General features: G+C 44.4%; 1 protein-coding gene across 1 annotated transcript in view; it reads right to left on the minus strand.

The window, feature by feature from the left end:
• Positions 1-26774, minus strand: part of TTC34 (tetratricopeptide repeat domain 34) — a 30097-nt gene that overhangs the window by 1691 nt on the left and 1632 nt on the right. Inside the window, exons 2-6 of the mRNA XM_055001778.1 lie at positions 25827-26052; positions 23360-23552; positions 14468-14634; positions 7991-8261; positions 6374-6588 (exon numbers count right to left, since the gene is read on the minus strand). Coding sequence (XP_054857753.1) covers positions 6374-6588; positions 7991-8261; positions 14468-14634; positions 23360-23552; positions 25827-26052 — 1072 coding nt within the window. The remainder of the gene's footprint in view (positions 1-6373; positions 6589-7990; positions 8262-14467; positions 14635-23359; positions 23553-25826; positions 26053-26774) is intronic.

Here is a 26774-nt window from a genome sequence, read left to right on the forward strand (position 1 = left end):
TTTGTTCATTTCTTTGTTTGCAGTTTTTCTACTGATGTGCACATGTGCTCATGTATACTGTCAGAACACTGAACACAACAAATCTTTATCAAATTTGCACACTGGTAACAATAGAGCAGGAAAAGAAACACGTGAGCTAGAAACTCCAGCAAAATACACATGCTCCGTACTAAACTCAGAAATAAAAAATGGAACAATGAAGGATTCTTAATGCACCCATTCTACTTCTGAAAAAGGGTCATGTAAAAGTTAGAAGTTCCGAATATATTGTGGTACAAGCTTTCATGGGCCACTTCGTCAAATGCATGACTGAATGCTTAGCATTTGTATAACATGCACTTCTAGTACATTACCTTACGGCCATCCCTCTAGCCGCCCTGTAAGATACAGCAACAGTATTATCCTCATATTGCAGATTAGAGGGTCAGGTTGAGGCTGCCTTATAAGTTTGTAGCAGAGGTGAAATCTGGACCAGAAATGTGGTGATTCAGGGCTTATTGCTTTTCAACATCAGCTCTCTATACTATCTACATTAGTGCTGGGCCAATTTTTTTTTGTGGGCAGGGAGAGAGAATTTGTTTTGTGAACTTCTTATGACCCTCCCATTTGCATCAGTTTTTCAGGGGAAGCTTTTAAAAGTGCAGAAGCTTTTGGATAGGGAATTATACAGGGATCATATCCCCATTTCCTTGTAGAGCAAGTTAATGTCCCGGGTTTTGCTGAGCTGGAACAATGGAAGCTTCCTAGCACAGCAAAGAGGGAAAACACCAGTCAAGCTGTGCAGTGGGACGCACATGCGCACTTGAATGGGCAGCCAAACACACTTCAGTTAGTGCCTGAGAATTCTCATTCAGCTACAACTTTGAGGGAAATGTTTGCTTTCCATCATGTTAGAGCCAAGCTACAAGTGACGCCTGACACAGGTTGGACACTTGTCAGCTTCCCTCAAGTTTTGATGGGAAATGTAGGCATCCTGGTTTTACAGCTTGGCTTTCCATTACAGCTGCAAGACCAGGATGCCTACATTTCCCATCAAAACTTGAGGGAAGCTGATAAGTGTTCAACCTGTGTCAGGCGTCACTTGTAGCTTGGCTCCAGATCTGATTGGCAGTCTCTCTACACGGGACACCAGGGCATGTGTCCATCAAGTGTTGGGAGATGCAATGATAGCTAGGAAGCATAGTTCCTCTCCATGGAAATCTTTAGTAAAAGGCGAAATATTTTAGCTAGGAAGCATAGTTTTGAAAGATATAGCTGGCAGAGATCACTCCAGGAGGGACAGATTCTCTCACAGCCCTCCGCCACCTCTGGCGTGCTGGACTGTCTCCCCTTCCGGAGCTTTTACCCTGCTCTCCTCACTGCTTAAAACTTTGAATTAACTGAGCCTCGACAGGGCAAAGGCTCCAGAAGGGGAGGTGGAAGAGGGTTGTGAGAGAATTTATCCCCTCTGGAGCGAGCTCCGCTGGCTCTGTCATTTAAAACTACGCTTCCCGGCTAACATTGCGTCTCCTTGTCACGCGAAGAACGCATGTCAAAAGTGTTGTGTAGAGAGACTGTGGCACCATGACACCATCACATTTAGTATAGAATCCCTGACTGTCCATGTTTATGTCACAAAGAAGGAAGAAGCCCAGGCAAAATGCGGAGAGATAGCAGCAGCAGCAGATATTATACAAAAAATGATGGATTGGATCCTTTCCACTAAGACTTGAACATGCTCTGATTGGATCCCACAATAGGGGTGACATTGAACTCGAAAGCCGTCAGGACAGGGGAGGGGCAGAAAGAAAATGAGATGGTGGGATAGGGTGGCGGGTAATGCCCTCTGTTTCATATCGCCTTATTAGGGAGCTGGTGATAAAAGAAAAACAACATCACCCGCACAATCCAAAAGAGAAGCAGAATATGTCCCCCTCTCTCCCTTCTGTTTCAGTTCATGAAGGTCAATTAAGGAACTCTTTTAGAATGCTGCGACTCTAATGGATTTTTCATTACTGATCTTTTACTGTTCATAAACGAAACAGCGCTTTTAACAGGCGGTTGCAGAGTAGAATATTTCACGTTGCAAACAAAGCCACCCGCAAAACCAAGGTCCCGAGAAAGACGGTTTTAATATAACAAAGTTTTCCAAGTAGCAGCGACTGGGCGCTTTCCATCACAGAAGAGCGCTTGGGCTAAAGCAGGACAGTGTAGTCTAGTGGTTAAAGTGCCTGATTAGGATCTGGGAGTCACAGGTCCAAATCCCCTCAATGCTAAGGAAGTCTGCTGGGTGACCTTAGGCCATCACACTCTCACATACCTACCATGCAGGTTTGTTGTGAGGATCAAATGGAGGGGAGGGGAGTGATGTAAGCTGCTTTGGGTCAAGGCGGGGAATAAACGAAGGAAATAAATAAAGGTCCGTCGAACTTGGGATCCTCTTTTATACAATGGGCAATCGGATGTCCTTCGAAGGCCTACATGCATGGCACAGAGGCCAGAGCTTCATCCTGCCCCCCCCCCACTACTGGAATCCTGAGGTACAGTGCCTTTGAATATGCAGGTTCCATTTAGCCATTTCATTTAGACAGAATATGTTATAGGGAGGGCTGTGTGACACTGAGTCGTTTTCAAAGCCAAGTACTGCAACATTTGAAGTTGAAAACTCAACTTTGATGACTGGAAAAGTCTTCCTAGCCTGTGGCAAATATTGGGCAAATATTTATATGAAGTAGGTATAGAGTGCCCTGACCTGGGTGGCCCAGGTGAGCCCGATTTCATCAGATTTCAGAAGCAAAGCAGGGTCAGCCTTGGATGAGAGACCTCCAACGAAGACCAGGGTTGCAGAGGCAGGCCATGGCAAACCACCTCCGTTTGTCTCTTGCCATGAAAACCCCACCAGGGGTCACCATAAGCCAGCTAGGACTTGACAGCAATCTCCACCACCAGGTGTAGAGTAGGAAGAGTAGGTAGAACAGTTTCCCCATTCTTTTCCTTTATTGTTTCCCTCCCTTACATTGTACTTCCTACATTTCTGATATTCATTCCAGGATTGGATCTTATGCAGCATGACCTTCAATTCATTTAGGACCCCTGCCCCACCAACAGGTTCACTGCTGCATACAAGTTCTGCAGCCATGGTAACACCAATCTGAGCCCTCAAAACCTTGATAGGCAGCTCTGCCTGCCAACCAGAGAGCTCCCATTCTGCTCTATGTGAGCAAGGAGCAAGAATTAATTCCCTAGGAAACAGCTGGGAAGGTGTCTGTGTGGAGAGTGAGGGGGCTCCCCCCCTTTTCTGCTTGATTTTACTTCTTTACAACTTTTTGGTGCTGCAAGCCAATTCAAGTCAATTCTTATAATGCATGTCAAGATAATTTCAATGTAATACTCTATACTCCTTGGTGGGAGTCTTCAGCCTGTGGGAAACAATTACGTTTACAGTACAATTTTGAAGAGCAAGCACCTCCACATGACTGAGGGACTGGGAGCAGAACTACAAGTGACAAAAGGCACAGGTTGGACACTTGTCAGCTTCCCTCAAGTTTTGATGGGAAATGTAGGCATCCTGGTCTTGCAGCTTGGCTCTCTGACTGCTGTCCAATGGACTTTTCAACTGTCATTTGTCCAACATTCCACCAAGCTGCCTACATTTCCCATCAAAACTTGAGGGAAGCTGACAAGTGTCCAACCTGTGCCTTTTGTCACTTGTAGTTCCGCTCTGGGTTGAGGGAATACGGTCCGATGTGAATACTTGATATATGCACCTTTTATTATACTGAAGTGATCCTTTTTGTATTTATATATTGTATAGAGTATTACATTGAAATTATCTTGACATGCATTATAAGAATATACACTTTGAGTAATCTTGATTTGTGTTGGTTCCCTTGCTGGTTCAGCTCTTTTTGTCTATTGTATTGTCGGGGACCGCCTCTCTGGTTTGGCCAATGCACGTCAATTGGCATTTGCGATTCCTAGAATCTACTGGAAGTTTCCTGGGGGCAGCCGCTTTGGGGGCCTGTAACTCGGACCTCCGAAATGCAATCTTGGCCAAACTTGGAAGGTGGCTGGGGGATCCAGCTCTTGCTATGAATTTGGCATCTCTGAGTACGAAGGGGGCAGTCCCAGGGCCCCCAGAAGTGACGGACCACAGACCGACGAACTGGTCTGTGAATGGGGCTGGTCTGTGAAAAGTTCGTGGTCCGTGGTCCGTGAAAATTGATGGACCATGGGCCGGCGGTCTGTGGTGTTTTGCCAATCCATGCCCACCTCTAGTAGTTATATATACCATATGTCATGTGTACATATAATGTATAAAATAAATTTATCTGTGCACAAGTAAAGAAAAAAATGTAAAGGGAAAAAATGGTGCAAAGATGTAGAAAATAGATTGGTTCACACAAGGGAAAAGGAAGATTTAAACTTAAAAACAGGAACCTGGAGCAATTTTGTTTCCTTCAGCATATTTGCTTCCTCCTTTACATTATGAGTGCATATCCTAGGTAGAAAGAATATTCCACAATATAACAGAAGCGACTGGAGGAAAAAAGCCTATAAGCAGAGTGGGTGGTCCAAAGGAGGGGGGATGGACTGAAAGGAGACGGCTTGAAGGACCACAATTACTACAGAGTGAAAGAGTAAATGCACCTCTTCAATTGAGAAGGTACGTGTTCCCCCAGGTGCATACTGGAACTGGAGCATCTTCCCCCCTCCCATGTCCCTAACTGCAAGTCTAGTCTGCTACAGCTCCAAGCCTTCCCGTCTGCCAAGCAAATTGGGCCAAGAAGCTGCTAAGAGCATTTGGCTCAGGAAAAAAACTGGCTTATCAACATTATCCCCCAGAGAAGCACTCTTGATTGTCTTTTTATCTCCCACATAAAGTCAGTGATTGGCAATTAGTTCTTAAAATCTCTCAACTTCTCTCTCCCAGCAGAGAGAGATATGCCCCCCCCTACCTAGTGCCTTATCTACAGTAGAGAGGTTCTTTGTTGCAGGGATTGGTAAATTAATACTTGCTTATTTAACGCCCTCCTGCTGGTTTGCCAGGGCGCATACAAAGCAATCCTCTCCAGGCGCATTTATTTATTTAGCATATCAGCACAAAGCTTTTTTTTTTTAGAGTGCGGTAATGGACCTTCCAGACTGAAAGCAAAGAATACACAAACATGACAAAAAGAATTGAGAAGAGAAACTTGGAAATGGGAAACAGGAGTTTTGGAATGAAGGCAAAATTCTGGAAAACTTTACCGAAGGAGCCCTGCTAAACCAGACCTGAAGTCCACTGAGTCCAGCATCTTCTTTCCATCAGTGGGCATCCAGATACTTCAGGGAAGCTCACAAACAAAGCACGAAGGCAGAAGGTCCCCAGTAACTCACAGAAAGACTGCCTCTAAACACAGAGGTTTCATTTATCATACCTAATGGCCATCGAGTGACCTATTTTGAATAAGAACATTAGAAAAGCTTTGTTGAATTAGACTAAGGGTCTTTTTGCTTATTTAAAACAGTAGCCATAAGCAAAGAAGTTGTTCCTCTTACGTGGCTTTTCCCAATGGCCACAAGGAAGAGAATTTTTCCTCCCCCATGTAGCTTTCCCAATGGGTCAAATAGTACCCCCCTCGGACTTTTTTAGATTAGGAAAATATGACCTAGAGTCTCTCTACACAAGACATCTGACACATCAAGAACACCTGTTGGGAGATGCAATGTTAGCTGGGAAGGGTAGTTTAAAAGGACAGAACCAGTGGCAGGGCAAGGCCTTTGCTATACACTGGAGCTGTGGGAAGGGGCTGTGAAATGCCAGAAGGGAAACTTCAGCCCATTATAGCCTCTCCAGGTCCAAGCCTGGCTCTGGAAGGCAGCTCCAGCCCATTTCCATTCCTTGCTGCCCTCTGGTTGCAATCCCATACACCTTTAGACTGGAGAGGTGAAACTGACAGAGCCTTCAGGGAGGTGGAGATGAAATTAACAAGCCCTCTAAGGAGCGATCTCTGCTGGCTCTGTCTTTTTAAACTATGCTTCCCGGCTAACATTGCGTCTCCCTACACTTGATGAACATGCTCTGAGGTGTCTCGTGCAGAGAGACTCACAGTTGTGGTCTAAATCAGGCACTACATGCATGGAAATTGAGGTGAACCCCCTCCTCATGTTTGATTGTTGCACAGGGCAGGGAATGTACTCATTCTGAGTTGGCATGTGCCCAAAGAGAGGATATGCCCATGCTTTTTGAATTATTGTCATGGACTCTTGGCCTGAGCACTCATTTTGCGCACGTAGAGGCAACCTCTCCTCTCAAAATCATTCCTGGTGAATGTGAGAAGTTGCTGAACGTATTTCTGCATAAAGCCCAGTGGTTTATATTCCAAAGAGGGAGGAAAAACAGGGATTGTACCTGTGCAAGGCTTTGCCGCTGCTTGGTGTCTAAGAAGTTCAAGAGGAATGGTAGCTCATCGTAGTCCTTTGCGGCGAGACCAGCCAAAATATGAGCTGCGGTGTAGATGTTTCTCTTCTTGACCTGGAGCATGCCAAACCGAGAGTTGACTGAATCATCCGGTGCGGTCTGGCCAAATGATCCCTGGAGGTGAGCGAGGGCCTCTTTGTGTCTCCCTGTGGGTCAAAGTGAATACAGTGGTTCATGGATATTGAGAGAACCAAATCTTATGTAGCTTGCTTTCCTGACAGCTTCCAGATGCAAATCAGTATTGATTTCAAGGCCCTAAACAAGAGGTCCATAACCATTTTTCCTGTGAGCATCTCTGGAATTCTGACCTAGGAGGTGGGCACAACTACAAAATGTCAAGGCGAGATGTTATACATAAATCATAATAACTCTTCAATAGTTCGGGCAGAAGCTCTGTTTAACAGAATGCCTTTTAATCTGTGCAGCCAATCAGCTCTCTAGCAGTCAATCATAAGCCCTGTTGGGCAAAAGCCTCACCTGACACCACCAACTTTCTAGAAACACTTGGGGGGCGTCAGGGGAACTCTGCCCTAAACACTCCAGATCCTGCATCTTCTGCAGCATACCTATTCTCCCCGTCTTCTCTGCTCATGCACAAAGTTCTACTATATCTTTGGTCTATTTCTGAAGTGAGATTAGGCAGGGCATGGAGCACAGCCTTCTCAGTGGTGGCACCTCTTTCTATAGATCAGTCTTCCAAGGAAGGCTTTCATACCAGCTTACTGGCTTCTTCAAAAAAAATTTAAATTTTCTATTAATCAATTTTTGTGTGTGTGAGGTGCTTTGATAAATGTTAGAAAAAGGCTAAGGACTATTAAGATTTTATTATATTTTTATCATCACATCAAGATTGCATTTTTGCAGTGTTTTATCAATGTATGTATTGATAACATAACGGAGAAAGGAGAGGCAAATTACTGGAAGAGCATGCTGAACCATCCATACAGAGTGATCTGTACAAAAGTTTGGAAATAAATGGAGAGGCCGTGTACAAATATTCTAAATAAATCTACAAGCAATGGAGATTCCTAATGCATGGATTGCATTTCAGGAACAAGACTGCTTTTTTGCAGATTTGATTTCAATGGGCGTAGACTGGAGTAACTCTTCTTAGGATTGCACCGAGAGAAAAGAATGCAAACATAAATTGTAATGCATTTGTGGCATTATGACTGGAGTCTCAGCGTAGGATGTACAAAAAAAAGCAAATTTCTAGGGGGGAAAAGCAAATAGAATTTGTAATGCATTTTTGGTGTAGTGGTTGAGTGTTGGGCTAGGAACTGGGACCCCTGGTTTTAATCCTGACTCTGCCATCGAAGGCTGTTGAGTGATGTTGGGCCAGTCACTCTCAGCCTAACCTACCTCACAGGGTTGTTGTGATGAGAAAATGAATGATACTATAAATTGCTTTGGACCCCCATTGGCGAAAAAAGCAGAGTATAAATAAATAAGAAAAAAGACCCTGTAACCCAGGGAGAAATTGAGATGCTTTGGGTAGCATCTGTACTAACAACAAGATGATCTCCAACTTGTTGAATGGTCTCTTACCACCTGCGGTTAACATGTCCACATAAAGGATGTGACTCTTTGTTTCCTTGCTGTTTATTTTCACGAGCGATTCCCCCACTATGGTGAGCTCCTTTAGATTCTCTCTATCTGACGGCTCTTTGCCAGCACCAAGTCCAAATAGCACGGTCCGGCAGTGATCAAGCAGCCAATGAAGAATCAACGTCTGCGCTTCCTGTTTTAATGAGAGGATTTCTGAGATCGCCAAGGCTGAATCAGCTTGGATGGCTGAGATCAGATCACACACAGCCTCCTACATGGAAAAACAAGAGCTAACAATAAAAACAAGCCAATCTTTTTTTTATTTTCAGGTTTGTTTACACAACCTGTTATCCCAAGATAATACCATTTTGCTCACTTCTGGCTCGGATTCCTCAGATTTTCCCACAGCACATTGCAAAACAGATTGGGACATATGCCATCCTCTTCATCTGGGAACTTCTTTGTTTATAGATCCTCAGAAATAGCTGACGTGTGCCAGCTTCAAAGCATTTAAAAGGAGCATAACAACTGGCCCAGAGTTTTCGAGTTTTCTCACCAGCCACCAGCACTAGAAACTTCATTGGATCGGGTCCCTTTTTGGGGGGAGGCAGGGCCTGCGTGCACAGTCTCCCCGTTAAGGGGATTCCCATAAGCAGGGGTCATTTCATAGAAAAAGAGCTGGAGGAACTCATTAACAGAACTGATTTGCATATGCCACACCCCTTGGCAGCGCTGGAAGTGTGTCATTAGCATAACTGGTTTGCATATGCCACACCCCCTGACATGACCTATCCTGGCTGTTTTGGACCCAAACCTGGAGGCCACTGGCAACCAGGAATGAAGCAAATCAAGACAATCACAATCCGCATATCTGGATTTTGCCTGCCATGAGACTTCGGTACTATATAGAGGGATGTGGCTAAGTCCACTACAAATGTGTCTGACAATCAAACTTATCGTGTTCGATCACTCAGTCTGTTCAGATTGTGCCAACCAGCCAAAAACACCTGCCCCAAAGGTTTGCTTTGTTTGGTTTTTTTTTTTGTAGAAGTTCATACATGCAACTTCATTTGCACTGCCAGTTCAAATGAATCAGCAGTCATTAGCGTCTTGGGGCTACTTAGATAAACAATACAGGGTAAGGTTTTCTCAAAACATGACGTTTATTTTTACCTGATTTTTATGCTTTGTGACCGATTTTATTTATTTAAGCATTTGCCTGCTGAGCGGAACAATTAACAACAACAACAACATTCGATTCATAGACCACCCCCTTCAGGACAGCTTAATGCCCACTCAGAGCAGTTGACAAAGTGTGTTATTTTTATCCTCACAACAATCACCCTGTGAGGTGGGTGGGGCTAAAAGAGGTCTGAAAGAGCTGTGACTGACCCAAGGTCACCCAGTTGGCTTCAAGTAGAAGAGTGGGGAATTAAACCTGGCTCTCCAGATTAGAGTCCTGCCGCTCTTAACCATTACACCAAACTGGTTCTCACTTTACACTGCAAGAATGGGGGTGGGGGGAGAACCCAACCAGGTTGTTTGGGAATGTGCATGTAGAAACCGCCAATTGCATCATACTGTATGTTTAGGAGGGAATATCGTGAAACAGCTGGCTGATTAGCGCCCTGTTTGCAACCAGTGAGCATGCTCACTTCAATTCCCCGTCTCGTATATTCTTCCATGTTGTAGGACTGAGCTTCGGGACTAAATCCAGTTTCTGAGGATAGGCTTTGCCCTCTTTGGGAATGAACTCATCAATTGCTAACCATTTTTAATGATGGTCTCTACAACTTCTGGAAAGAGATCCCTGTTTACCAGGTGGTTGCATTATACCTTCTGAAATAACAGCAGGCGTAAAAAGACTTTAATTAGCTCGAGTGAACCGATTACTGGCTCACTTCTATGTTTTCCTCCTTACCACCCCCGAAGCTGAAATGACATTTAATTAGCTGCCTTTTATATTAGTTCAGTAAACAAAAGACCTCAGTTTCAATCTAGTGGTATTAAAGATGCATGCAAAGCTTGTTGATTGTGACGCGCCTGCTATCTGGTAGAGCAGAGAAGCCAGCAAACAGCCAGTCTTCTCATCAGGGCGCTACGGGAGGGGGAGGTGTCCGACACTGAAATAGTTTGCCTTTAACAGTCAAACTGGAAAAGGTTTTGCAAATATTAATCCTACTTAGCCTTTGTCAAAAGATTAATTTTATCACACTCGAGCCTGTGCTTTTCTGGAGTTTTTCAGGGAGCAACAGAGACTTTGAAACATTTCCTTCTTAGCTTCTCTTCCCCTCCTTTATACCAGTCTTTGAGGATAATGGCTCGAGTCCAAAGGAAGAGTACTGAGAACTTTGAGACAAACATACTTTCATTGGAATCTGTCACTTACAGGCAAGGCCACCTCTCAATCGGACCGCCGTATTGACGTTCAAATTGAATGCAGCACAGTGCGCTGGATTAACGTAGCACCTGCGCAGTAGCCATTTCATTTTTGAAGGCTACTTTTGTGTAGTTCGAGAACTGGTAGTGGTGGAAAGTATCAAGTCATAGCTGACTTATGGCAACCCCTGGTGCAGTTTTCATGGCAAGAGACTAACAGAGGTGGTTTGCCATTGCCTGCCTCTGCAATCCTGGTCTTCGTTGGAGGTCTCCCATCCAATTACTAACCAAGGCCGACGTTGTTTACCTTCCAAAAACTAACAAGATCGGGCTTAACTGGCTTATCTGGGTCAGTCCAAGAACTAAATCATCTCATTTACTGGTGAATGGGGCATGCATACCCCAAAGTTGTAGTCATCCAGGTAATTAATTTGACTGTTGTACATGGAATCCATATGTGCAGCTGTGCAGCTGGATGTATCCTTTAAATGATCCAAACCATATGGGATACACCACCTGGGTTTTTTTTGCAGCTGTGCCTTCAGCATCTCTTCAAGAAGTGACCATACGAAATGATCACAAGATTAGCTGGGTTCATGGGCAGTCACCAAAGGTACACTGAGATGCCTAAGTAGTAAGTTTCAGCCCCAAACTTTCAAACTAATTTTCATTTACTTTTTTTTAAAAAATGGAGAGAGTGGTAGCAGGTGAGTGGCAGGGAACCCGCAAGAAAGGTGTCTATTCCTGTGAGAAAACACTGTAATTGTACAGATGCACCTGAATTCCGAACAGCACTCTGAACATGAACTAAACTGGCAGGTGTTTAAGGATAACTGATCCAATGAACTTAAAGGACTTTCTGCATCCATTCCAATCAGCCCAGATTGTGAGGTTGGGGGTGGGGTGGGGGTACTTCTGGCAGGAATCTGCTTTTTCATAAATTGGCATCACTCAGCTATTACCTGATATTTCTCTACACCATTCTTAACTTCTTGTCCTCACTGGGAGAAGAGGCTGCCAAGAGGCAAGGAAGTACCCAAGCATGGTATCAAGATAACAGTCTTTTCTTTGTCCCCTGAATCTGATATACAAAGATATACTGCCTCAGAACACGGAGGTTCCATTTAGCTATCACTGCACATATTTATTTGATTCGAGTTTTGTGATATAGGGCAGAGAATTCTGTTTTATCTGAGAGTCCATTTTTTTAAAAAGTGACTGTTCTTCCTTTCTTTTCCTCTGTTTAAATGACTTAATCATAGAAGACAAGACCTTTAATTAAGCTCCTCGTCTCGTATGGTTAACTTTATTACATAAGACACTGATTAGCTATCCTTCCAAGAACCAGTTATATAATTAGAGGAATCCTATCTTTCCAGACCCATCGTGTATTCTTAGCCAGATGTATAACTGAGAAATTAAAGTTTAGAACAGTGGTTTTTGACCTTTAATCCACTTCCGCCCACGGAGTACACAACATTAGCATCGAGTGCTTCCCAAGCCACAAGTAAAAAAATTCAGAACATTAAAAACACCCTCCCCCAGCCAAGACAACTCGATTGACAATGAAATCCTAATCAGAGTTACGCCTTTCTCCATCCACTGAAGTCAATGGGCTTAGAACAGCACATCTCTCTTTAGGATTTCACTAACAAAGGTTTATTTGTGGTGCGGGGATAAGATACATGAGCATACATTCAACGAGACCTTTGAGCCCAATTGTCATCAGCTAATTTCTTAAGGGTCAGGGAGAAATGTGAGTTTTTATGCTCAGAGCAGCTCCTTTTCTAGCTTCCAGAAACACTACAAGTAGGGAGAAGAATTGTTGGAGAAGTGACAGCCTGCGAAGAGTCTAGTTTGGCTCGGGATCCTTGAGGTGTTTTGCCATCTTCTGGGCATGGAGCAGGGGTCACTGGGGCAGTTGGGGGGGGTAGTTGTGAATGTGCTGCATTGTTCAGAGAGTTGGACTAGATGACCCTAGAGGTCCCTTCTAACCCTATGTTTATATGATTCTAAATACTGCTGAAAAAGTCGTTTAGTCCACTTGTGCCCTAGGGGGAGCTGTGGAGCATTCTCTAGTGTGTAGGGTTTATTGGATGTTTTCTCTTGCAGTTCAATCTACCTCTTGGGAGCTGAAGAAGTGAGCTGAGACTCACAAAAGCTCCTGCCCTACCACAAATTTTGTTACACTTATAGGTGCTAGTGCTCCTGGACTCCTGCTCTTTTCTACTGCGACAGACAGACTAACATAGCTACCCATCTTGATTTACCTCTTGTTGTTTTTCTCTCTTTGCTGTGTATCAGTATATGTTAGTGCTTGTGCTCTGAAGGCCTCTTTGTTGCATTAACGGCCTGCAGTCAGTTATTCTGTTTTTGCAAAATCCTATTGCAGTAAATTCATTGAAAGAAAACTCCAAAGCGTGGATTGGATTATTTCCTGAACTCTGCCAACAAGAATGATCTAAAATCCCAAAGGCCTCCCATTTGCCTGTCAAGTTCCGAATGCCCAGAAGGCACCTATGCCCATTGTTGGTGGGAGTGCCATCACATTTCTAAATTTTGGAATGAAGTACTGAGTGAAATCAAACTGATAACAGGTTATACAGTCCCATTAGATCCCAAATTAATTTTTCTAGATCAATGGGAAGAATTGACAATCCCCAAAATTAGAAGGGAGCTTATAGCATCCTTCCTTGTTGCGGCAAAAAGCGTCATAGCTACGTTCTGGAAGGCTAATCACATACCAACAATTGAGAATTGGTTGGGGAAAATATGGAATAACTTTATTCTTGACAAAGTAACCGACGACATACATAAAGCCGAACATTTCCCTGCGGATACAAATTTTGTCGAAAAATGGTTCCCCTTTTTCACTTATATAGAAAGAAATAATCTTCAGCCAAAATCGAAACTTTTACAAACTATGACAAACTCTGGTTATTTTACATTGTAATTATGAGTATATCTCACCTAACCATTAAGGAACATTATGATAATGCTAATTGTTGTATTATTCAGCTCTGTAAATCACTAATGATAGACAATTTTATCACACTGGACAATCCCAAAATTGTTTGTATATGTATAATAATAATAATAAAAAAGTTCCGAATGCCCATCAATTGTAGATTGTCCTGTGGAGGGCTCTATTGTCCTCTGTAAGAATCACTGGTTTAAATGAACTACAAACCTCTCTGCATGAAAGGAACCTCAAAGAATCAGCCCCCAGGACTGATTAAAACTAAAGAACATCCTTTTAGATAATCATATAATTAGGGGTATGAAAAATCTTCCGGTTTTTCCCCATGGATATTTTCCAGTTTCCCAATCATTGGAATTGCATGATCAGGAGAATGTTTGCACTTACTCTTCATTGTCCACTCAAAGCACCAGATAGATATTTCACAAGGTTACAAGCTATATTGTTGTTGTTGTTGTTACTTTAAAATAAATTATCACAAACATTCTCTTTGCCATTTAAAGCACAGAAGGCCCTGCTAGCTATTTCACATTATTTCCTCAATGAAAAGGAGAGATGTTCTTACCACTACATGCAAAAATAAATAAATACATTCATTGGTGATGGAGAGGGCCCTCGAGTCATAGCTGACTTATGGCAACCCCTGGTGGGGTTTTCATGGCAAGAGCCTGAAGTGGTTTGCCATTGCCTGCCTCTGAAAACCTGGTCTTCATTGGAGGTCTCCCATCCAATTACTTATCAAGGCTAACTCTGCTTAGCTTCCGAGATCTGATGAGATCAAGGCCGTTTCCACACAGCTTACCTTCCCTCGGAACGACCTGAAGCATCATGCATAAAACGCGGAAGATCGCGTTTTCTCAGGCAAGGTTTGTGCAACGTGAGAAAACGCGATCTTCCACATTTTTTGTGCAATGTTCCGGGTCGTTCCGAGGGAAGGTAAGCCGTGTAGAAATGGTCCAAGCTCACCTGGGCTCTCCAGGTTAAAAAGCTCTAAATCTTCTTTCTGCAACTATTACAGGCTGGGCACCTAGTTTTGTCAGTCATAGTTATTGCTAGTATCAATATATTGAAAGTACATGATCATGATGACCTTTACAAGATTAAAAATGTGATGTTACCTTCTTCTGATTCAGGGCAAGATGAATGAATCCCCTTCCGCTCAGTGCCTGCACATTTCTAGGGTCCTCTTTTAGAATGGCATTAAAATCAAATATGGCTGTTTTCTTCTGGCCAAGGTGCCCATAGCATCGGGCTCGAGTCAGAAGGGAATCTACAGCAAATCCCCCTGGACAAGACAGAAGAACCAGGTTTAAATATAGAATAATAGCACCGATCTGTTGAGGGCAGAGTGGGAATTGGCACTGACAACTAATTCCATCCTCCACCCTGCCCCCCTCTCTCCGTCATTGCGAGCACTAAGCTGGGATAAGCAGATTTCTTTAATATATTCTACTTTCCATTTTTAAAATTCTGGCCTGATTAGGAACATTTCTAATATTGATTCTGGAACTGGAGTAGTGTCTTTCATCTTTCAGTTCATTTGAATCCCCCTTGATGTGTTTGTGTGCATTCATTAAACACTGCAAAAAAGCAATCTTGATGTGATCATAGATTTTTTTTTTTAATGCATCCAGGTTCTGCTGTTGTGCTGACGTGGACATGTACTCTTGTGTGTCTGTAAAGCATCACACACCAAAAGAACTTTGATATACCCATAAGTACAATCAAACAAACATCACACACTATTTCCCCATTGGCAATTGAGAGAGTGGGGATCAGTTAATGGAAGTTGTGACAAACCATGCGTGCTCAGTGTTTTCTAAAGTTTTTAGAAATAACAAATATAACCATGGAGAGTTTCTAGCACATCAGAACCAGTTCAGAAGCAAGTCCAGATACTTCTTTCAAGTTCTAAGGAGTAGTTTAGAGGAGAAATATTTCATAAGCTTCCTAAATTATGATTTTGCACCAGCGCGAGAATACGTGGCACAGCTTGCTCTTGAGCTTATATAAATCCATGAAACTGCCTCATACCGATTCAGACCTTTTGCCCCATATAGCTCAATATGGACGTGCAATGCTCAATCTTTCCCCACACCTGATACACGGAGATGCCAAAGACAGCACATGGGACCTTCTGTGCAAAATAGGGGCTGTAATATTGAGCCACAGACCTATACCCAGCCTGTAAAGTATGTCAGGAAGCTTGGAAGCCAGAGAGGGTCTCAGTGGAGAAGGGGTGTAGCTCCGTACTAGAGCACATGAATGGATAATACTTAAGTATAACCTCCACTTCATTTTTCGAGACCATCTTTAGCCTGCCCTTCTTCAAAACCAAGGGTTCATCCAGATCACGATTGTCTACTTTGGATCACAGTAGCTCAGGCAAAGAAAGGCCTTCCCTAACATCTGCTTTTTGAGATCCTACAAGAAGAAATACTGCAGAGCAGGGCTTTTTTTCTGGGAAAAGAGGTGGTGGAACTCAGTGGGTTGCCAGCACAGGGGGCAACTCTTGGCAGGAGGTGGTGCCCCTGGTACCACATGTGAGTGTGCAAAGTGCATGCATGCTCCCAGAGCCAATGATGTCACTTTGGGTCAGCTGGAACAAGGGGGGAGTTTTAAAAAGTTTAAATCGCCCTTGGCGAAAATGGTCACATGGCTGGTGGCCCCGCCCCTGATCTCCAGAGGGGAGCGGTGTGGAGGGCGGTCTAAACTCCCCTCTATCTGGAGATCAGGGTGCGGGACCACCAGCCATGTGACCATTTTCAAGAGGTTCCGGAACTTCGTTCCACCGTGTTCCCGCTGAAAAAAAGCCCTGCTGCAGAGGGATCTTCTCATTCAAAGCACTGAGCCACAGCTCCTCACTTAGACATTGCTGAAGATATCCTAGAGCGCTGGCAAAAATACTGTGCGGCTTCTAGGACACCCAACGGTCACATTTTAATTTTTTTTTTATTACCATCTGTTCTGTTCTGGATTGTCGTCATTTCTGAGGTCAGTCAGCCGCCATACACATCTGGAGACACTAGCATATGAAGTTGTAAACCATGTCAGCTGAATGCTTTAAAATGTTTGTATCTGGCAATGGAACATCTTGTCTTGCCTGGGGACGCCTTTCTCAGAACAATGAGGACTTAAGTTTTGCAGGAGAAGTCTTGGCACCGAGATCCAAATCTCTTCTCGCTTTCGGCGCTAGAGGGTTGATCATAAGGAGGAACTGATGTTTTGAGCCCAAGCAAAACACTCTATAGGCTATGGATTCCAAAATTCCGTGCCCTGAACCAGTGGTCTTCAACCTTTCTTGTTTCAAGGAAGCTTCTTTACACCAGTGTCCCATGCTGAGCAATCCTTCACATCTAGGGAACCCTTATGAGATGCACAAGGATTTGGGGACATGATCTCAGTCCCACTCTTAATTCACATAGGCTACACCGGCTTCACATTTTCTATGCATAAACTGGGAATATAGTCAATGCCCCCTCGGCGATGAGCATTGCAGGAGAAAGTACAGTACGTACTAACCAAGGCCGACCCTGCTTAGCTTCTGAGATCTGACAAGATCAGGCTCATCTGGGCTATACAGGTCAGGGTACCAGATTACCTAGTTACCCAATTTTAAAGCAATTCTTATATTTTGAAATACAATTTCCCCTAACTTGAGCTTTGATCTAGCCAGCATTGTTTTCCTATCTGCTTCCTCAACAACGTTATGGGATATTCTTCCCCAGATATCTACTCTGGCTGCCTGTCTACTCCTGGACCCAGAAAAAAAAAGATAGATGTGGGTAAGCGGACAGACAGCCTGTGTGTGTGTGCCTCCTATGCCTTCTCTCTCTTTAGCTCATACTTTAGACCTTGTTTCAGCATCTTCACACAAGGGAGCTTATTACATTTCCCAGAATGCACCTCAATCCCCTACAGGCTGCCAGAACTGCACATAATGTTAACAATAATCTGTGCTTATAGACCACTTTTCCAGACAGTGGCTAATTCAGAGTGGTGAACAAAGTCAGTGCTATTATTACCCCCACAATCAGGGCCGATGCCAAGGTTTCTGGCGCCTGAGGTGAGATATCTACTTGAGCCTCTTGCCCCTTGCATTCATGTGTGCTCCGGCCCTGCATGATGATGTCACTTGTGGCGAAGGGGAGGAGAGGTGAGCGGGGATGTGGCCTGCTTCTTGGTTGGGGGGGGGCATCAGGGGCCAGCACGGCGCCTCCTTCACAGTTCAGCTGCCGGCACCACCTCCATGGACACACTGGGCCTGCCCACAATACAGCTGGGGAGCTGGGCTGAGAGGAGTGGCTCACACCAGGCCACCTACTGAGCTCATGGTAGTAGTGGGATTCAAACCAGCAGATTGCTGATCCCCAACCCAACCAACCACTGTGCTACAGGACCTCTTCTCAATCAGGGGAGGAAGAGGGGAAATAGCAAGAAAGACAAGCTTCCATCTTGCCTCCCTGTCTTCACTTATTGGCTGACTGGCTAATCGGCTGCTGCCAACCTGGTTCAGTAGAAGCCACAAAGTAAATAGAGTTGGCTTCGGAATGTTGATGAATGGTTGGAAAAAGTTTTGGTGGAGGGCGAGTTTCAGCAGAAGCTGGGAGCAGTTGGTGGCAGAGAATAGTTGGCAGCTCGTGCAGATGGCTGGGAATTACAAATAGGCAACTCTCAGACAAAAAAAAGAGTTTTCCCAAGAGTTCTCTAATAGTTCTCTTTGTCCTTAGCTCGTAGTCCGAGGATTACAGCCTGGGACTACTACAGGCAGCACAGGGAATTAGTGCTTGTTCAGATGTATTTTATGTTATTTATCATCAGCTTTTTGGATGGGTTTTTTTGTTATCTTGCTTGTTTAAATAATATTGTTTAATTTGGTTTGTTTTAGAAATTTCTATAAGAAAGGCCTAAATAAATAAATAACTCCACTTTTCAAATCCTGTGCGAATTTGTCTAACTCTAGATGCAACTTCAGTGACTGGAACCTTAAGATTATAGTATATTACACATTCAAATGTGTACGTTCCAGGATTCTTGGGTTTATTATCATCCCAGGTGACACCAATGGAGCAGATAGGGTTCCCATCCCCCTGCTCGGGGCAAGGGATCTCCTGATCCCACCCTCCTTTCCCTGCGGCCACTTACCTGGCTGGCGGGGGGCACACTCCCTGGGCCACCCCTTCCCTGGGTGGCATGGTGCAGCCCTGGGTGCGGGGCACGCTCCCATGCCACGAGAGCAGGTGGTGGCAGAGAGAAAGCAGGTGGTGGTTGCAAGAGCATGCCACTCTCACTGCTGCGGCCGTGGCCGCCACGGCCTGCTCTCTTGTCGCGGCAGCAGCTGCCCCTATGCTGCCCACGCCGGCAGGGAAAAGGGGCACGGCAGCAGTGGCAAGAGAGTGAGCTGTGGTGGCCACAGCCTGCTCTCTCGCTGCTGCCGCTGCCGTGCCCCTTGTCCCTGCCGGCACGGGCAGCACAGGGGCAGCTGCTGCTGCGGCAAGAGAGAGAGCAGGCTGTGGCCACCACAGCTCACTCTCGTGCCGTTGTCACCACTGCCCCTGTGTTGCCCGCATTGGTAGGGACAAGGGGCGCGGTGGTGGCGGCGGTGGTGGTGGCGAGAGAGACAGAGATAGCTGCCCACTCTCTCTGCCCTCCCCAGCGCACGCGATGCGTCATCCCTGTGTGATGACATCACTCCTGAAGTGACGTCATCATGCACACTGGGAGCACACATGCGCTTCACGCACGCGCGGGCACAACAAGAAAAGCCCTGATGAGGTAGGAGCCAGCATCCCAGTCTCCCGCTGGGAGAATTGAGGGACCTGGCAACCCTAGGAGCAGAGCACAGAGATGGTCCAGGATAAAGATCTCAAATCTAGCATCCACCATCTAGCATAGAGGTGTGCCACTAAAATGCATTGACTTCAATAGTCTTAAATTAAGGATAAGTGATTCTTTCTATTCTATTCTTTTCTGGTTCCAAAATTTCTCTCTCCACTTTATCCCATTCCACCTTAAATCCAGTTTGATAATGAGGAGTTCACAGATTGATATTCTGGAAAACATGTTTTATATCACCTTTCAGTCCCTTCATATCACTTTTGCTGACGCATATGTGCGCATTGAGAAAGCACTGCCCCTCCTCAAAACCACCTCGATGTAAGTTGCATTATTATACAAGGAATAAGACCAGGCAATTTGGAATTCCAAATCTGGACATTTTAGAAGCAGCCCTAGATTAGGCATGTCTGATTCTGAAGATTATATCATTCTGTTATGTTTATTTGGGGCTTTAATCCAGAAATAAATGAAACTCACTTGAAAATTTTTATAAGAAAACTTTCCCCCAAAAGTCAAAACAAATTTCAACAAAATGTATAATTTTGCTTCATGGTCCAGTTAGGAATGACTTAATGCCTCCTATTCATTAAAAAAAAGTTTGTATTGTTTATCAATTGTTTTGTTTCACTGCATTTCAATTTTAGTTCTCTGTATTTGTGTCTGTTACGTATAGATGCTTAAATGCAATTTTTATGATAATAAGCCTTTAATGTGTAATGTATAATACTGATTTTCTGACATACAAATAATATTCTAAAATGTGTACAATTTATGGGGGAAATTCTATGTGAGGAAACAGACCATGAAAAAAAAAGAGCTAAATTTACACAAGGGAAAAGTTAAATCAAATTGGGGGGTGGTTGGGGTTGAAGCAACAGGGATGGATAATTCAAAGCTATCTCGATTTTCTAGTTGATGTTTTGGTGAAAACTTTTATTTTAACTTTCTTACTGCACTATCCAGAGTACGGTGTAAGCAAACCAACATGGGAAGCATGTTGGAGTGTTTACTGCCACCTAGTGGAGGAAATGCCCCCTTAAAGTATTGCCAACTATTTCATAATAGGACAAGGAAAAAATACACATGTGGAACCAAAAAAGGTTTACTATTCCCAGAAGACATCTATTGACAACTAAATCTTCGTATCATCCTTTGCCCGCTTCTTCATAATGGATAGGCTTATCTCATTTACTTGAAGGATCAGGTCACAGAATCATAGAATTATAGAATCATAGGGTTGGAAGGGATCTCGAGGGTCATCTAGTCCAACCACCTGCACAATGCAGGAAATTCACAACTACCTCCCCGCCTCTGAGCATGGAGCAGGGGTCACTGGGGGTGTCCCCAGTGACCCCTGCTACATGCCCAGAAGGTGGCAAAACACCATCAGTATCCCTAGCCAAAGTGGCCTGGGGAAAATTGCTACCTGACCCAGATCAAGATATTCCATCCTCTGCATTTCTCTGTGTCTAGGGATAGTCTTAATCAGCACTTTTTTTCTGCGAAAAGAGGTTGTGGAACTCAAGACCGCACAATGACATCACTTTGGGTCAGCTGGAACAAGGGGGGAGTTTTTTAAAGTTTGAATTGCCCTGGGTGAAAATGGTCACATGGCTGGTGGCCCCGCCCCTGATCTCCAGACAGAGGGGAGTTTAGATTGCCCTCTGCGCCGCTCGATGGTGCAGAGGGCAATCTAAACTCCCCTCTGTCTGGAGATCAGGGGGCGGGGTCACTGCCCATGTGACCATTTTTAAGAGGTGCCGGAACTCCGTTCCACCATGTTCCTGCTGAAAAAAAGCCCTGGTCTTAATTAATGGAACTTAAGGAATTTCCCAACCATAGAGTTTTGCAGGATTCCTAGAGTGTCATGATGTCACTTCCCAGTAAAACTCAGAAGTCACATTGCAATGCCAAGTGATGTCACTTCCCTCCATTTTTCCTCCACCTATCTAGTGGGCAAGTGTGGGGGAAACGGAAGCATTGGTGAGAGGATTCCCACCACAAGCAGATAAGTGGCAACATTACTCTAGGTTTGTTGTTCTGCTGTGGTGGATAATCCACGTCTGGCCTCTACCGCTGTACCACTTCAGACTGGTGTGGGGTGATGTGAGGTTCACATGACTGAATATTTATTCACAACCCCTCCTCTCTTCCTTATACATAAAAAACTAGCATTTAGGAAGGCTCCTTCTCCTAAAATATCAGTTTTCTGTGTGGAGGAATTTTTGTTTCGATTGCAGGGGAGCATTCCATCACGTGAGCCCCTGCCTTCAGTCTGTCACGGTACAGCCCAGACATAAGCTTACCACTTCAGTGAGCACTGTAATCAATGCTTGCTCCCTTGTCTTTTTCTGAAACGCCAACATCTCGCCAACATCTCGGGAAGCAATTGTCAACTGACTCTCCCATGACTCTGTTTTAGAAAGACTTCTTGCCTCAGTAACTTGCCCAATGAGGTATGTCTCTCCTTCCCCTCCCTTCCCAGATGTTGTGCTCATACCCTCTAGCAGACCCATTTGATGGGAACCTTTTAACATTTGCTTAACAAAATCCACTTTGTTCCATTACAGAAGCTCATACAGAATATTCATTGCCAAGTGAAGGCAATGAATAAAACAGACCTCTGGATAAAGTTAGCAGCGTTTTAAAGAAGAATGGAAAGATGAGCAGATTTCCCTCCATTCCATTCCTTGATTGGTCTGTGGATTCATTCTCCCCTGTATTCTGAAACTCGTTCTGAAACCATGGCATGCTCAGGTGGCCGGAATTCTTGCACATCTACATTATCGATGCATATGTGCACTTAAATAAAAAGAAATCTTTATGTGATTGCATGACTGGTTGTATTGAGAAGATTCCTTTGGTGTCATTTTATTGATGTACATATGTGCTTCAGAACACTGAAAAGGCACCACCTGCAGTCATAATTAGAGATGGGTACGAACCAAAATACGAATCAAATTCATGACGAACCAGGTCGGTTTGTGGTTTGCAAACCAGCAGTTCGTCAGATCCCATTTCTGACGAACCACCATGAACTTTAGGCCGGTTCATTTGGTTCGTTTTTTGGTTCGTCGCTGCAGACAGCCTGGTGCCGCTCAATCAGTTTCCTAGGCAAGAGGTGATGGACTTCCTGCAGACCTTCTGCTGACCCAGAAGTGACCTTCTGCTGACCTGGAAGTGATGATTTTCTGACCTGGATGTGACATTTTCACAAACCAAACAAACCAGTTTGTGAACCGGGGGACAGGTTCGTGAAAGTTCATGGTTCATGGTTCGTGAAATCTGACGAACCACGAACCACATGGTTCAGTTTTTTTTCCGGTTCGTGCCCATCTCTCGTCACACAATACAACCATGATTGCCTTTTTCAGTGTTTTAGCAAAATCTACATGAACATAAAGGAACGAGGGAGGGTGAGGGGTGCAAATAAAGACAATGATAGAAGTGTACATTGGTAAAGCAGCACACAGAAAGAATCCTGATACAACCAATGATGCATTGCTGATACATTCCATTTAGTGTTAAACATGGCTGCCACTGATGTATCTGGCCCCCTATAAATTATTTTAAACCATCAAAATATCCATCCCTTCAGAAATCAACCGAGTGGCTCAGCAACATCTCCACAGCATCTGCACTTGGAGTAATTCCAGGTGTGTATCTGGTTGATTTTGGCGGTTTCCAAAATAAGATCCGAGTGACTCTGATAGCGCCAGATAGAAAAAATGGACCTGAGTTGTGAAATGGTACGAGTGCTGGACCAGGATCTTCTGATTCAAATCCCTACTCTGGGTCGCAGTTTTGTCAGGTGATCTGATTGGGCCAGTCACATTGTCTCAGCCTCCATAACCTCACAGGGTAATTGTGAGGATCAATGGGTGAACCACAACTTTCATTTCAAGCTCTATCGTTTCTCTTTCACTGAATGTCCTAAACGTTGTTCATTATTATACTTTGCTCAGTGAATGTCCTAGCTCTTGACGATATTACATTTTCACTCGCACTGTTGTAATCCGCCTTGGATCTCAGTGAAAAAGATGGATGGACTCTTTATCATTATTGTTACCTGCAGGTTAAAAATGTACCACACAGAAAATCAGGAAAGCCCATGGAAATAGACAGATCGGTTTCATACATCTGTGCTAAAGATGCGAAGGGTTTGTGCTTACCAGCTGCGGTGATGGCAAAGGAGAGGTAAGTGATAGCCTCTTTTATGTATCCGTCCCCTTGCTTGTTCTTCAGGATTGTCATGGCTCTGGTGTGGCAGTGACTTTGCAGCAATGCTCGGTCCTCGTCTTTTAAAATCTTCACAATGGCCAGGAGGCAGCAGGTGTCTCCGGACTGGATCATCTTTTTCAGGAGCTTTATTGGAAGAGAGAGAGAGAACGGGTTGGGAAAAATAACTCCAGTGTTGTAAGAGCAAGTGTGGTGTTGGATTTAGAATGCAAGACTGGGGCGAATGCGTATGTCCCAGGTTCAATTCCCCACTCTGCTGTGCATTTTTCAAGGTGACCTTGATTCATTCACTCTCCCTTGGCCTAATCTATCGCACAAACTAGTTGGGAGAATCAGAGGAGAAGGGAAGGCCAATGTATACTTCCTGCCTCACTGTGTGATTCCTCCAGCCTTGCCCTCGGTCAATTTCCACAGCTGCCACAGTGCTAAAAGCACTTTCAGGTATGTAGTCTGCAGTAGAAGAGCGAGACTGGAGTCCAGTAGCACCTTAAAGACCAACTAGATTTTCAGAGTATGACCTTTCGAGAGTCAAAGCTCCCTTCATCAGAAATCTTGTTGGTCTTCAAGGATTGGAGTCTTCAAGGACTCCAATCCTGCTCCTGTGCTAAAAGCAGCTTTTGAACTGTTGTGCAGACCAAAGGCTGCTGCTGCGTAAGTTACACATTGAAAAGGCAACTCTGCCCTCTGCTGGTGACGTGTAGGCAGTTCTGAATTAGCTTCCCAGCAGCCACCCCAAATCTAACGCGTGGTCATGGGATAGATGCTTGCAACAGAGCAGGGCCCTCTGCTGGGATGGGCATTGCAGCCACATGAATCTTGCTCTGGCTTTTTTGGTAGATTCTAGAAAGTGTAGTGAATGGTTCTTATTTCTCCCAATGTTTTGCAACTAAAACCAGGGGTGCTTTTGCACATTTGGGATCGGGTTGCTCTGGGTTGGGACATTGCTGGATATTTTGAGGGTGGAGCCTGGGGAAGGCAGGGCTCGGGGGTAGAGTTGCCATGTCTCCCAGAGCTCAAACCGGGAACATGGTGGTGGGGGAAAAGATGCCATTCCTGGTGAGACAAGGAAGTCCTCCGGAAAGCGTGAGAGCATTCTGTGGGGCTCCAGGGGCCGTTCCCCATGCCTTTCCCCTTGCTGGACAGTTGAGAGGTGGTGGGGGTGGATACTGGGAGTGGGGGATCCCTTGCCAGTTTGAGAGCCAGTTTGGTGTAGTGGCTAAGAGCGGCAGGACTCTAATCTGGAGAGCCGGGTTTGATTCCCCACTCCTCCACTTGAAGCCAGCTGGGTGACCTTGGGTCAGTCACAGCTCTCTCAGAGCTCTCTCAGCCCCACCCACCTCACAGGGTGATTTGTTGTGGGGATAATAATTTGAAAAGAAAACAAAGGGCGGCCCCAAGTCCAAACTGAGAACACCAACAAACCGGGGAACCACAATTCTAGAAATTACTAATGTATATTTTTCCAAAGTGCAAGGTGCAAAAGTGCTAAGTAAGTTTAACATGCATCATGAATACATTTACAAAATACAAAGTACTTTGTATTTTGTAAATGTATTCATGATGCATGTTAAACTTACTTAGCACTTTTGCACCTTGCACTTTGGAAAAATATACATTAGTAATTTCTAGAATTGTGGTTCCCCGGTTTGTTGGTGTTCTCAGTGGGGATAATAATGGCATACTTTGTAAACTGCTCTGAATGGGTGTTAAGTCATCCTGAAGGGCGGTCATTGGAATAAATCACCATAGAATTCACCCTCTAAAGCTGCCATTTTCTCCAGGGGAACTGAGCTCAGTAGTCTGGAGATCAGTTATAATTCCAGGAGATCTCCAGACGCCACCTGGAGCTTGGCAAGCCTAGCATGAGCACGCATGTCTCACTTGTAGATTGACAACCATAATTTGCATACCCTATTTTTGCACTGCCTGGACCACCCTTCCTGTAATGTCTGCATGCTTTATTTTACACTGACCACACGCCTGGAAAAATTTGCTGTGAAGTAACTGAAAAGGTATTGACTCAATAAAGCAAGCCACGGCCCTCAGTTTATCTTAGCAAGGCTGTCAATGAAAGGATACTTTGGAGGTCGTTCATTCACAATGTTGCCATAAAGTCGGAGGCAACTTGATAGCACATCACATGCACACACACACACACAAAACAGAGAACGGTACAAAAATAAAGAACTGCAAGTTCACAAAAGGCAAGAAGATAAATTAGAGCGGGCATCCTCAAACTCTACTGACAAGCTTATGCAAACGGACAGCATTACTAATCATATTGGCTGTTCTAAGTTTCCTTAGCAATTGTTCTACAAGAGAATTATATATTATATCATCATTTGAGAAAGTTTCACTCAGGCATGCAAGATGTGGCCTTGCTCCAACCCTTTTCCTTACCTGGTTGCAGTCGTATACAAAGCTTCTCTTCAATTGAAGCACAGCCAGCCGGGCCAGGATGGCAGATCTCTGGGTGGCTTTGGAAAGAGCTACCAGGAGGATCTTGTGAGATTCCTCCACCCGATCCATCTGGTATAGGGCATCGGCACACAAGATCTGAGATGCCTCCTCTGAAGCATCCAGTTCTAAGAGGAGAGAAGCCAACTGGTGGGCCCCAGAAGCATCCCTGAGCGAAGAAGCAAGAAAAGAAGTCTCTCAGAAGGTTATCCGCCTTGAGGCTTTTCCAGGTGTGCAACCAGACACAAAATGGGCAGGTCCAGAGGAGAGAAATATTACCGTTCTAAAAGGATATTTGGGCAGTTCGGAAACTCAGGTCATGAAAAAAGTATATTAGCAGATGTTAAAAATGACAGATAAAAATGTGAAAATTAAAGTGAGTAGCGATGAAGGAACTTGAAAAGATCCTTGAGGATAAGGATATCTCATTGGCGACCAAGATCAAGAGAATCCAAACTATGGTATTCCCCATTACTATGTATGGAGGTGAAAGCTGGACAGTAAAGAAAGTGGACAGGAAGAAAATTGATTCATTTGAAATGTGGTGCTGGAGGAGTTTTGCAGATACCGTGGACAGCCAAAAAGACAAATAAGTAGATTCTAGATCAAGTCAAGACTGAATTCTCTCTAGAAGCTAAAATGATGAGACTGGGGCTATCATACTTTGGTCGCATCATGAAAAGACAAGTCTCTCTGGAAAAGACAATAATGCTGAGAAAAGTGGAAGGCAGTAGGAAAAGAGGAAGACCTAAAATGAGATGGCTTGTCTCAATAAGGGAAGCCACATCCACCAGTTTGTAATATCTGTGCAAGGCTGTTAATGATAGGACATTTTGGAGGTCTTTTATTCATAGGGTTGCCATAAGTCAAAAGTGACAAGACGGCACATGA

This window comes from Eublepharis macularius, chromosome 17 (genome assembly GCF_028583425.1).
Source record: "Eublepharis macularius isolate TG4126 chromosome 17, MPM_Emac_v1.0, whole genome shotgun sequence".
Lineage (NCBI taxonomy): Eukaryota > Metazoa > Chordata > Lepidosauria > Squamata > Eublepharidae > Eublepharis > Eublepharis macularius.